Source organism: Colias croceus, chromosome 29, assembly GCF_905220415.1.
Source record: "Colias croceus chromosome 29, ilColCroc2.1".
Lineage (NCBI taxonomy): Eukaryota > Metazoa > Arthropoda > Insecta > Lepidoptera > Pieridae > Colias > Colias croceus.
Window position 1 is genome coordinate 4033924 of NC_059565.1, and position 14708 is coordinate 4048631.

The 14708-nt window shown below is 35.4% G+C and overlaps 1 protein-coding gene across 4 annotated transcripts in view; it reads left to right on the plus strand.

Moving 5' to 3' along the window:
* LOC123704247 (mitogen-activated protein kinase-binding protein 1) overlaps positions 1–14708 on the plus strand; it is a 110235-nt gene that overhangs the window by 12674 nt on the left and 82853 nt on the right. For all 4 annotated transcript variants that reach the window (XM_045652550.1, XM_045652553.1, XM_045652554.1 and 1 more), the window contains exon 2: positions 4947–5512. In XM_045652550.1, coding sequence (XP_045508506.1) covers positions 5372–5512 — 141 coding nt within the window. In that variant the 5' untranslated portion in view covers positions 4947–5371. The remainder of the gene's footprint in view (positions 1–4946; positions 5513–14708) is intronic.

Consider the following 14708-nt stretch of genomic DNA (forward strand, 5'->3'; position numbering starts at 1 on the left):
GCTTTAGACATCGGGTGGAGTGGCGAAGTTAAAACGGGCGTTTGGTTTTTTAAATTACTATTTCTTCGCAATATCACTTTGGTCAATTATGAAAAAAGCCTTCATGACTAATTGGGATAGCTACCTAATTAGATTAATTTATATTCAAATAAAGATTTTCCAAACTAATAAATTTCCTCTCCGATGATATCAAAATAGGGGTCATTAGTAGTAATTTGAACCTTATGCATAAATTGAATGCTAAGATGAAGAAAGTAATACAGTCTGTGGTAATACTTTGTTAAAATTAACATGAATTATAAAGGGGCTATTCGTAAACATTGTTCTTCTATGGGTATATTCTGTATATGCCTTCGAAAACTATTACAGATTGTAAGCCACAATCATCATTCCTTAAAAGGGTCGCTAAATTCACATCACCATTTGATTTATAATTATTAAAGTCAACGGAAACGTTAAAGTCCAATTAACCTATCTGTTCTTAATATAGAAGTGCATTAGCTGATCTGTTTGTAAAGTGTCATTGACATAGTAATGATGATTGCAAGAGTCTAGAAGATTCTAATGATGTAAAGAATTTGAATATTTCGCAACAAATTAATGAAAAAAGGTAGACATGGTCGTTTGTAAAGAGAAGGAAAACAAAATATTAAGCCATTGATAGAACTCTTATTATCAATGATTTATGAAACAAGGAATTAAACATAAATTTATTAAATAAACATTTATTAATTAAATAAACATTAGTTAATTCCTTGTTTCATAAACTACAGAACAGGAAAGAATACAAATTTACAAAACTGTTGAAGTGATTTCGAAAAGCACGTGTCGAAACACATATAGTTATACCTATACTAAAACACAGAATACTTAATAGTAGCTAACGCTAAAATATGATAAAGCACAAACAGATTAAAAAGACAACTACGAAACTATTATTATATTGATATCAATATATTTTTTTTATTTCGAAAAAAAGTACCTACAGATAAAAATTATTCAAAGACAAAATAATAATGCTCCCACAGCTTATATACACATGTCATAGACTAATAAAATCGAATAGACACTCACAGATTAGATACCGGATCTATCATTACACCCATAATAGAGGCAATTACTTTCTAACGATAAGATGTATTGATAACTACACTTTCACTATACCGGTTTTAGACTGTGAATACCGGTTTTTTTAGAATTATGGATCATGCATTTTTAATTGACTTTATAAAAAGATTCGGTAGGACTTTAATTGAAAATTCCTAATAATTAATTTCTGATCTTTCCTTATAGACTATCTATACTCTATAGTAATATTTTATATAAACATTTTAACTTTATAGATAAACAGGAAACGGTTTTAAATCGTGATATTTGACCACTCCCAAAACGCATCAAAGAGTAGCCATGCGTTACGTGTGAAAATGATTCTGTTGTCTGTCTGTTTATAGCTTTTAAGGGGTGGGGGGATAATATTATTTTAAAATTATTTCACGATGACTGAACAGTTAGAGAAAGGATGGAGGAGAATCATTTTGTACATACTGAGAGAATGTAAGTTATGAATGTTCTGAAGACTGCTTAAAATCGTAAATGAGTCATATTTTTCAATAGTATTTTTATACTTATCCTATTAATATTATGAATGCGAAAGTTTGTGAGGATGTGTGTGTGTGTGTGTTTGTTACTCTTTCACGCAAATACTACTGAACCGATTATAATGAAATTTTGCACACATATAGAGGGTAACTAATTGGATTAACACATAGGATTTTATCCCGGAAATCCCACGGGAACGGGAACTATGCGGGTTTTCCTTTGAAAACGCGGGCGAAGCCGCGGGCGGAAATCTAGTTACATATATATAGATTCTACAGAGATGATATTAATTATTATGTATTTAAAATCTTAACGTCGATTTGAGTTTACATCATAACAGAATTTGCCATCGAAATCCATACTTCCATACTAATATTATAAATGCGAAAGTAACTCTGTCTGTCTGTCTGTTACTCAATCACGCATAAACTACTGAACCAATTTTCATGAAATTTGGTATGGAGATATTTTGATACCCGAGAAAGGACATGGGCTACTTTTTATCCCGGGAAAATGACGAAATCCCGGAAATACCATGGGAACGGGGATATGCGGGTTTTTCTTTGACTGCGCGGGCGAAGCCGCGGGCGGAAACCTAGTATATTTTAATTTAATAAATCTGTTATGTAATATCATACCAACCGATTATTAACATAGGAATGTGGTCACATTATGTACCTATATATAATTATCTGCCTACTTATCTGTCTGTATGTATCTACTTGATTTAATTCTAATCAATAGCTTTGGATTAGAAGTTAGTAATTAATCTACATCTACACTAATATTATAAAGAGGAAAACTTTGTTTGTTTGTTTGATTGTAATGAATAGGCTCATAAACTACTGGACCGATTTTGATGAAATTTGGCACAGACAATCTTTAGACTCTGAGAAAGAACATAGGCTACCATTTATTGCGAAATATGTACCACGGGCGAAGCCGGGGCGGACCGCTAGTCTCTGTATAAATTGGTAACAATCTACGAATATTTGTATTTGTTTATGTATATATTTTTGTATGTATGTTACTCAATCGTGTAAAATAGTTGAACAGATTTTGAAAAAGTTTGCAATATTATATGTCGTTTTATGTCACACATTTTGATATTATTTTATCTGGCGTGAAATATTTTAATGGAAATATATTTATGTAAATATTAAATTACGCAGCAATATAAAATAACTAAATAAGCAATCAAGTTTGTAATTAAATTCAAATAAATATGTTACATAATATTTCTAAACAATATTTTCCTTATTTGAACATGTAAGCAATGTTTTACATTTAAATAACTTAAAATAATTATGCAAAATAATTTATTAATCGATTATTTAAATTTTAAATAAATATGTATTAATGGATTTCGATTAAGTGGCTACAAAGATAGAGGAAAAAAATATCAAAGTCAAAGAGTATAGAGAGCGACCTTATTACTTAAAACAATCTCAACCAGGCATCGTTTTACCACTAATCTATACTAATATTATAAAGCTGAAGAGTTTGTTCGTTTGTTTGAACGCGCTAATCTCGGGAACTACCTACTGGTCCGATTTGAAAAATTCTTTCGGTGTTAGATAGCCCATTTATCGAGGAAGGTGATATATATATTATCACGCTACGACCAACAGGGGTGGAGCCACGGGGGTGCTAGTGCAAACGCGCTAGCGTGATGTAGGTAGTGAGCTAGTGTGTTAATATTAATAAGAAAGTAAGTTAACATTTACATTTGTATTGTTATCAAAATTTAAAGTTGCCATCTCTAACAATCACCACTTTACAATCACAAGCTTTCCGCACGCGGCTTCGCCCGCATATTCCAAGGAAAACTCGCTATAGTTCACGTTCCCTTGGGAACACATTCCTATGTATTTTCTTAGGTATCAAACTGTATGTGTAATAAACTTCATCGAAATAGGTCCAGTTGTTTGATAAGATAGACGGACATAGTTACTTTCGCATTTGCAATATGTTAATATTAATAAGGATAGTGTGGATAGCCACCAATGTTCCCTAAACTACACTGAATTCATTTCAATCAAAATTAGATGGCAATCCTAAGGCAATCCTACATTATATTTTTCACTATAATAACTTAAACATCATTAAGAAGAAAACAGCATGTCCAAAAAAGGACTGAGTTAAGTGGAGCAATTTAATTGTAAATCGTGGTGTTTTCTCTACGTTATAGCCACTTTCGTGTCGGATCTTGTTAGCTTGAACAGCGTGCTAAATGCTTGTTTTATTTGTATTTTATCAGATAATTAGTTATAATTATTTTTTATCTGTGCACAATTAAAATACATACTTAATTATAAGGTCAGCTAGCTGCGCATTAACTTCTGTTCTCATAGAATGCTACTCCGCTTTTTTATCGTAATGATATACATATTGAAGAAAAATATATTCTTATGTGTTTAATTTTTATCAAGTACATATTATTATCTACAAAAAATGTTCATTTATATAGTTATACATAATTTTAATTATTAATACTGTCACGTTCCATCTTATCGACTTTTATCTCGTGCAAGAAATTAGTTCTTTCTATTTTATTTTATTCCTCAAATTAAAAATAAAATATACGTGAATGATTAAGAAAAATTTCTAGATAGTACTTTATAGAATTCTTCTTAGTTCTTACTGTTATTATTGTGCTATAGAGAAATAAGATAAAAATTAAAATGTATCTATCCCTGAAATAAATTACAGGAAAATCTTGGAATTCAAAAAAAAAACATTAATTGTTGTTTGCTATCAATAAAATTATCCTGTTTTTATCTATTTTCCATTAATTGTAGAATTTTAAATAAACAATGTTGTAAGGAAACAATTATTTAAAGTAAACCAAACTGTATGAAAAATAAAAAGGGTAATATTTTTAAAAAACCTTTTACCTAACTACAGGTTTTTGGAAAATAATCAATAACACCCAATAATCGAAAAATAAAACAATAGCAGCTATAATTTTCATCTGTTACAACTTACAAGGATTCCCTAAATGCAAATTAACAAGGTTCATTACGAAAACGTATTGAATAATGACATTAAAATAAGCTGTTTAGGACTAAAGTCGCTAGACGCAAGGCCAGTTTCACAATTTGTTTTTTTTTCAAACGATGAGGCATTGTGCAATACAGCCAGTGTCAAGGCGAAAAAAAAGTAAATTGACATTGTTTCCCGCGTTTTTTATTTTATTGAAAAATTCACACATTATTATACAATACATTATTTTATTGCTGTATACCTTGATCTTTGATAGCGTAAAAAGATATTTATTAGCGGAACCTGCCCATTCATATCGTTGTTTTGTCAATTACCATAATGGTTGTCTGTCTCTTTCACAGGTTCGGCGGTGAGGGAGAGGGAAGCGAGTGTCGAGTCAAAATGCAGAATTCTTGAAACCGTCGCCGCGTTGACTCGTTTTTGTTTTAATTACGACCGAATATATAGGTAAATGAAACGCGTTCCATCGAATTATTAATGTGATAAAAGTTATTCGCAGTGTTATTCGTGTGATAAATACATAACATTCCGTTCAACAAATGCTCAAAATCGCGCGTGAATGTGTTGCAAACATTTAAAAAACAAAACAGTTCCTCAAAATGGCTAGTGATTTAACCAAAACGTCCAAGTGAATTGTTAATAGTGTTTAATCGTGAATAGTGAAGTGTTGTGTTTTCGCGTTAAATGTTTGTTGTGTATAATCGATCTGTTCGCGCGTTATATATCAGCGCCATCTAGCGTCGAGTAGTGATGTTAAGTTGACGCGATGGAAGCCGGTTTCATACCGGTGGGTTCGCCGGGCGCGGGCGGGAGCGTTCCGCCGGCCGCCGTTATGGCGCCACCGTCGAATGTTGTTCGCGCGCCTGGGTTGAAGCGCGGGAAAATGGAGGAGGCGATTTCGGATAGGGTGAGTTTTAAGGATAAATCATTTACTATTTTTAATTGTAGAAAAGCTGTAAAAAATTTAAAACTACGTGTTCATCAGGTAAGAATATGAAATGAAATTCATTGCACATACAATAACTCAGGCCCCGGAACCACAGACACAATAGAAAATCTATTGTGTCTGGGACCGATCGGGCCGCTTGAGGCTCAATGGGTTAATATTCTGAAAAAAAAAACACGAAATAAGTAGGTAACACGATTATAAATAAAGTAGGTATAAAAAATTAAGATGTATCTAAGTAGTTTATAGTTACTTACGTTGTTTGTCAGAACGGAATAATTAAAATGCTTTAGTATACCCTAGTATACCTAATACCTATAGGTGTCACCTGCAGTTGCGCTTGCAAGACAAAAGAGAAGAAATGAATATATTATGAATTAGAGAACATATTTTTCTGAAGAGATACCTATTTGAGGAATTACTACGTTTATGTCTCTCCCATTCCAGTAACTACCTACCTAGGTATTTAGTCTCAACAAGTAATAACTGCGTTAAAAACAACCGACTTCAAACTTGCACTTGCAAAATTCACAAATACCTACAGACAAAAATGCTCATAAAATAAAGACTACTGGGCCTATCCGAATAAAATTTTTATGGGACCAATTCGACACCATCCCGCATCGAACAAAAAAAGAATCACGTAAATCGGTTCAGAAACCTCGGAGTAATCGGTGTACATATATAAAAAAAAAAAACATACCTGCCGAATTGATAACCTCCTCCTTTTTTTGAAGTCGGTTAAAAATTTACGTCAATCTTAGTGCAAAACAAACAGATCGATATTGATATTTCTAAATAGTATCACAGTTGACAGATATGTACTACGTACATACAGTTAGGAAACTGTAACGCCTTCAAAAAGTCAGAACTGGACAAAATTTAAACGGTTTTTTTTAACGAACCATAAAAATCGGTCGCTCAAAAGGTAACAAAACCCAAAAAAATAAAGTCAAATTGAGCTCCTTTATCGAAGTCGGTTAAAAAATCATGATAAAAATAACATACATATAAATATAATATTACCTTTAGATAATAAATTATCAATCCTCTGTCTATTATCTGGTTCGCCGGGTATCGCCGCTCGAAGGACCTTTTGAGTTTCTAAAATGGCTGCTTCTAAGCCTAAAAGACATAAAAACTATTATAAGAATGTTTTATTGAAGTTTATTTAAGCATTATTATGAAATAAAATATGAAAACAGTAAAATCACACTGTTAATTTATGTTTTCTGAACATAATATAATACGGATTCAAATATACACATACGTGCATACGTAAAGCTTGCCCCCTGCCTCATATAACTTGCCCCTTGCCCCTTGCTCAACACAACTTGCCCCTTGCCAGACACAACCTGCCCCTTGCCCTACACAACCTGCCCCTTGCCCCACACAATTTGCCCCTTGCCCCACACAACCTGCCCCTTGCTCAACACAACTTGCCCCTTGCCCCACACAACCTGCCCCTTGCCCCACACAACCTGCCCTTTGCCCCACACTACCTGCCCCTTGCCCCACACAACCTGCCCCTTGCCCCACACAACCTGTCACTTGCCCCACACAACCTGCCCCTTGCTCAACTCAACTTGCCCCTTGCCCCACACAACCTGCCCCTTGCCCTACACAACCTGCCCCTTGCCCCACACAAGTACAACCTTTCCCTTTCCCTATACACCTTGACCCTTGCCCCACACAAACTGCCCCGTTCCCCACACAAACTGCCCCGTTCCCCATACACCTTGACCCCTGCCCCACACAACTTGCCCCTTGTCCCACACAACTTGCCCCTTGTCTCATACAACTTGCCCCTTGCCCCACACAACTTTCCCCTTGCCCCACACAACTTGCCCCTTGCCTCATACAACTTGCCCCTTGCCTCTAACCCCACACAACTTGCCCCTTGCCCCACACAACCTGCCCCTTGCCCCACACAATTTGCCCCTTGCCCCACACAATTTGCCCCTTGCCCCACACAACCTGCCCCTCGCCTAACACAACTTGCCCCTTGCCCCATAAACCTGCCCCTTTCCCCATACACCTTGACCCTTGCCCCACACAAACTGCCCCTTTCCCCATACACCTTGACCCATAAAACCTGCCCCTTTCCTCATACACCTTGACCCTTGCCCCACACAAACTGCCCCTTTCCCCATACACCTTGACCCTTGCCCCACACAAACTGCCCCTTGACCAACACAACTTGCCCCTTGCCACATACAACCTGCCCCTTGCCCTACACAACCTGCCCCTTGCCCCACACAACCTGTCACTTGCCCCACACAACCTGCCCCTTGCTCAACTCAACTTGCCCCTTGCCCCACACAACCTGCCCCTTGCCCTACACAACCTGCCCCTTGCCCCACACAATATGCCCCTCGCCTAACACAACTTGCCCCATACAAGTACAACCTGCCCCTTTCCCCATACACCTTGAACCTTGCCCCTCGCCTAACACAACTTGCCCCATACAAGTACAACCTGCCCCTTTCCCCATACACCTTGACCCTTGCCCCACACAAACTGCCCCGTTCCCACACAAACTGCCCCGTTCCCCATACACCTTGACCCCTGCCCCACACAACTTGCCCCTTGTCCCACACAACTTGCCCCTTGTCTCATACAACTTGCCCCTTGCCCCACACAACTTGCCCCTTGCCCCACACAACTTGCCCCTTGCCTCATACAACTTGCCTCTTGCCCCACACAACTTGCCCCTTGCCCCACACAACCTGCCCCTTGCCCCACACAATTTGCCCCTTGCCCCACACAATTTGCCCCTTGCCCCACACAACCTGCCCCTCGCCTAACACAACTTGCCCCTTGCCCCATACAACCTGCCCCTTTCCCCATACACCTTGACCCTTGCCCCACACAAACTGCCCCTTTCCCCATACACCTTGACCTTTGCCCCACACAAACTGCCCCTTGACCAACACAACTTGCCCCTTGTCCCACACAACTTGCCCCTTGCCCCATGCCTCTGCCCCACACAACTTGCCCCTTGGCCCACGTACCACTAATCTCAGCCGCTGAGTTCGGTTCCCTTTGCAACGTACGGTACAGTTGAACCACTTTGCTGGCCGTCTTCGTCAGTTGTTCCGTGAGCGTGCTGCATTGTTGTGATGATGATACTAAAATAATAGACATTACTACATAGTATAGTACATCACTACATAACAAAGTCGCATTCTCTGTCCCTATGTCCCTTTGTATGCTTAATTAAAACTACGCAACGGATTTTGATGCGGTTTTTTAATAGATAGAGTGATTCAAGAGGAAGGTTTTAGTATATAATTTATTAGGTTTTAGACAAAGCGGGCGAAGCCGCGGGCGGTAAGCTAGTAGTTAAATAAAATACAGTAAAAATAATTAAAAATCGGACAAGTGTGTAAAAATAAGCTAAAGAAACTAACCTATTACCACATAACTACGTACATAGTATTCAATTAAAAATTTATTGTTCAGTAGAAACATTTGAAAACAATATTTTCGTCAAAAACACGCTTTAATCTCGAATAAATAAGTTTTAAATTAATTTGATTAAGTCAAGACTTGAGATCGTAAAACTAGGCCTTTGCGATTCAAGAGCTCTTCAAATATTGAAGCCGGCTCTTGAGATGGAAAGCTGTGAAGATTTTAAAAAGAATTTTCATTTTATCGCGTGTTTATTCACTTAAATTTAAATATTTATTTATAACTATTTGCAATTAGGAATTAATGAAATTGAGGCTAAATTTGGATTCTGGCATTGAAGACTTTTAAATTGAAGATTTTTAAATTGTCAAAACAAAAGCTAAAACCATTAATACACTACCAAATATTTCCTGCTTCTATTATAATGTCGAATATGTACATAGCACGAGCAGGAATAGGAGCAGAAAACATGAATTAAAATAGACCACAAAGACTATAGACGAGCAAGCGATACATATAGAACAATAAATTATTAACTACCTACCGAAAAAGAAAAAAAAAACACAAAAAAACTTGATTATTAACGTTCAGCATGTTTGATATTTTGGAATGGTATCCGTCTTACGCATGGAATATAAGGACTAAAAAAAAAACCATCCGTCTTACGCTTTTTCGATCAGGCCACGTGTCCTGACGCGAGTTTAAGATTTTATACCCAACGCCGCTAAAGAAGTTTTCACTTCAAAAAAGACTTCATTAATTTACCGAACACCATTTTAGACTCAGGGAATCAGGGATACATCATACAACTCTCTTTTCATAGTGTCAATCTGAATCTATCCAACCAACGAGGCGGCAAGACCTCATACTAACACAATAATAAGAAATAAAATTATAAGCCTACATACAATTACGCATTGTAATATAACCTTGACACCTAAACGATCAAGTAGGTCGGCAAACAGATCTGCGTTAAGATGTACATAAGTGTTCTTATGTGATGTCATTTTTAATAATTAGCGATTATACGTCCTTGTTAGAATTCCCCTATCCTATTCTACACGTATTATATGCGAAAAGTTTGTAAGACTCTTTCACGAAAAATACTGTTCGACGTATTTGGACAAAACTTTATAGTAATATGTACATCAATAACACATGAGACATGGTCATACTTGATTTTGCCTGCCGGTTCGTACTCAGGTGAAACCGCGCAGCATAGTTAGTATTCTATAAAATATCTACTAGCTGTTGCCCTAATGTCATATTTCCATGGGAGTGAGACGTAAAATTTTACCGCGGTAGGTAAAATGTTACCTAGTACAGATATATCCCTCTCTAGCCTCCCAACTATCCCCAAGCATGAAAAAGTTATGCCAAAAAATTGCTAAGTACGTGAAAAAAAAAAAACCAACAAATACATTTTATACTATTGTATGTAAGGATAGTGGTTTGAGAAATTAACAATTTCTTTCGAATATGTGTAAGTTTTATCATAATGCGATGACTAGGATAAGAACGTTTATAGGTCAAGCAGAAAGCTCTAGATATCTGGAACAGTATATCTTTGTAATAGTTATAACACGAAGGAAAAATATGGCTTCGGCTCAAATATGGGCCTCGTAATCGTAAAAGATATACGTAATAAAGATGATCCTTGATAATTACTTTTGCCTATTTGATAATTAAGTAATGAAGTAGAGTTTGTTTATTAATTATATAATTAATTAATAATAATGGCTCTCCGGTAAATGAATACAGGCGTGCTGCAATATAATTAGTTACAAATAATGATTTTCGAGTAAATGGATAATGATGTAACTACTGCAAAATTGAAAACGCTTTTCGACTTTGCGGAAAATTGTCATGTGTGTCAATTAATACATGTTAATAGTTAACATTTTATTACCACCAGGCGAGGAATACTAGTTACTGTAAACAGTTTATTTTAAAACCGGTTTTTGTCAATTCATTCGATGTATTCATACTTATTCTACGTACGCGAAACGGAACAAATCCAACATTCGTTAATATCTGTCCAAATTGCCCTAACTCGACCTTTTTATTAATACTTATAGATGATCACATATTCACATATCGATAAAAATATATTAAGATACCTATTATATAATAGTTACAACTAGCTTTTCGCCCGCGTAGGCAAAGGAAAACCCGCATATTTCACGTTCCCGTGGGATTTTCGGGATCAAAACTATCCTATGTGTTAATCCAAATTACCCTCTATGTGTGTGCTAAATTTCATTGTAATCGGTTCAGAAGTATTTGCGTGAAGGAGTAACAAACATGCATACACAATACACATACATCCATCCTCACAAACTTTCGTATAATATTAGTAGAATAGGATAAACTTGAAATGTATTTTACGTGCGAATTTTATGCACACAGGTCTTTCATTGAAAACACACCTTTCCAAATACCCACACCTATTTATTTAGACAATGCAAACTTAAGCACCTATTATAATAAAATAACTACATCATACCGTATATGACATATCGTTTAAAAGTGACATTGAGTGATAATTTATCATGATGTCACTAGAAGCTTATTTGCAATTAGGATTGTCTTTATTTATAATGGATTGAAGATAAAACAACGTTGATTTACAGAATGGAAATCCCACTACAGTTCTGTTGATTTTCGGAGACCAACTGCAGAGATGATAAATTATAATATTACTGCAGTATGCGCACGATCATGAACCTCCTAATTTTGATTAACACACTTTTATTAGCTTCACCTATATCTTTATACAGGGTGTTCCACTGTTGGTATACTAAGCTCAAAGGAGGTTATAGTTTTGCATACGCTGAGAACGTAAAAAATACAAAATTCCACTCAGTTTTTTTTCAAATAGATGAATTCTTAAAACTCTATGTGTATACCCCTAACAAGCAACCCGCCCAGCTTTCCTAAAAGCACGTGACCTATCGTTTAAGATTATGTTTTCATAGACAAAATGCTCACATTAGCGAAGCGGTATATGCCAGCTGAGCGAACCTAGAGAAGAAAGCATGGATTTTCAGGAAAAATTTAGCAAAAATCTTTTGATGTAAATTTGTTGTTTAAGTATTGTTTACGTGATCAGTGTATGCAAAACTACAAGTCCCTTTGTGCTTAGTATACCAATAGTGGGACAACCTGTATTTAACAGACTCCTTTAGACTTGATTTTGACCCACTTTAAACAGACAGTTTTAATTCAAACTTCGTACACTTATCAAGGATCGGTGACAATACAATAATTTTATGAGCCTGACTTTTTAAAGCGTATCTGTAACAGGCCACGTTATGAACCAAACTAGATCATATAGAATAATCAAGAACTCATACTAAATATGGAAGTTTGGTATAATATCTATGATAAACGTCAAATTCCAACTATTCGAAAGTAAATGCACGAGCATTTGCACGCAGTGAATTATTTTACATTTAACAAGAAGCGTATGGAGCAATACTAGTCTATAATATTATTTTGATAGTTTTTTATATGGGCTGGACGGTTACCATGTTGGTCTTAGCGTGATGATATATTATAGCCTATATATAGCCTTCCTTGATAAATGGGCTATCTAACACCGAAAGAAAATTTCAAATCGGACCAGTAGTTCCTGAGATTGGCGCGTTCCATCAAACAAACAAACAAACTCTTCAGCTTTATAATATTAGTATATAGATTATGAATTTCAGTGTGGAAAAATGACAGCACTATATTATGAGAAAATGCCCAAGTAAAATTCATATCTACGAGGCAAAAACAATTCTTTAGGTACACAACCCTAAAAATATCGTACCTCTTTGATAAGTAAATCGACTTATAAACAAACTTTAACACATACAAGATAATGTGTATTTACGTATTATTACAGTTGTTTGAATTAATTTATAAAATAAGCAATATAACTAGTGTTCATTTGTTACTAATTAAATAATTACGGTTTTTACAAAATAGTTATTTACTCTAATGGTGATGATAAGTAAAAACCGAGGTTGGACAAGGTCGTTACATCATTATGTTTTAAGTTAATATTATATTCTTATTTGATATAGGTTCAGAGTTTTTTGCCTACTTGAGTATATGTCTAATTATCTAATAAGTTGTAGGTGCTTTTTATTTAGTTATTTTTGTGGTGGTTTTACTCAATTTGGTGTTTGATACTAAATAAATACAATCAAATTTTAATATAAAAGTTATGATTACTAAGGCATACTCCTTGATAGAAAGAAGATACTTCACATACTTTCTTTTATTTTTTATAGGTTAGTAATTACTAATTAGTAGTTATACACGGCTATACAGTGCAAAAACTTCCCTATAAAAACATCGACATGCTTGTTTTCTTACCATCTATAATATAAATACAACTAGCTTTCCGCCCGCGGCTTCGCCCGCGTTTTCAAAGAAAACCCGCATAGTTCCCGTTCCCGTTCCCGTGGGATTTCCTGGGATAAAACCTATCCTATGTCCTTTCTCGGGTATCAAAATATCTCTATACCAAATTTCATGCAAATTGGTTCAGTAGTTAAGGCGTGATTGAGTAACAGACAGACAGACAGACAGAGTTACTTTCGCATTTATAATATTAGTATGGATTTAACCTTTTAAAAACACGCGCAAAAAAGCAAAAAAAAAAACGTTTTATCACACGTCTCAACTGACTAAACGTAATAATCGAAGGTCGATATATTTGTAATGCGGCACTAATCTCAGCATTTGGACGTCAGCTAGGGCTTCTAATACTATTCGACGTTAATTCAATGATATACATGCATGTAATAACAAAATATTATACAATCTTTTAATTCACGTAGCGACTGCAATTTTAATTTGAATTAACCCACGTACGTAGGTACTTGCCTCCCACCATTCGTCTAAGCAATGAGCAGTCTGGATTGACGCGCCGCGCGCGATAGTCTCGCGTATCGTCACAGATAAAAAATAAAAATAAAAAATTACAAAAAATCGCTCTGGATGCAAGTGATTTTGGTAATTAGTGGCCAGGGTGTATAGCGGGAATGTTCTGGATGCGTTAGTGGCCAGTGTTATTTGTGACAGTGTTCTTTTTTTAAATGTGAATTATGGTATGGTGTTTTGAATATTGTTTTTTTTTTTATGGAAAAAAGCGGTAAATGACCCATTTGAAGTTAATTGAACCGCTAGTTTTTAAGCATATTTGCTATCTGTAATAAACTATTTGTCGGTAATTCACGTATCTTGTTATTTTCGACCGTATTACAATGGTGGGTAGGCATGTTTTTTTAGTGATTTCCAAGCAATTTTGAGTGTGATGATTTAATTCTCTTAAGATAAGCGTTATAATGTATTCGTGAGAGTAAATATTGATAACATTCGCAAATATAAAGTGGGTTAGGTGGAGTTTCAGACACTCGTTATGTTTGAAAGCAAGGCCGGAATCGAGCGTATTCCATAACTTTTGAATAACTACTAGTGGTATATGGAATACAGGCATTTTTAAACATTAAATTGGAAAATAATCTTTAGTAATAACTACAGAAAATAAGATGTAAGATGTGTAAAGGTTATCGAAGAACAAGAGTCCTATACATATATCTACCTATGATGCTTGAAGAATTAAAATAAAACACATAATTGTGTACTATAAAACTATATTCGATTGTGCGCAAATAAAGTAATTTATAATTTTTACAAAGGAAGTATGTACCTACTTACTAATAAATGAATTATTTCCTTGATAATA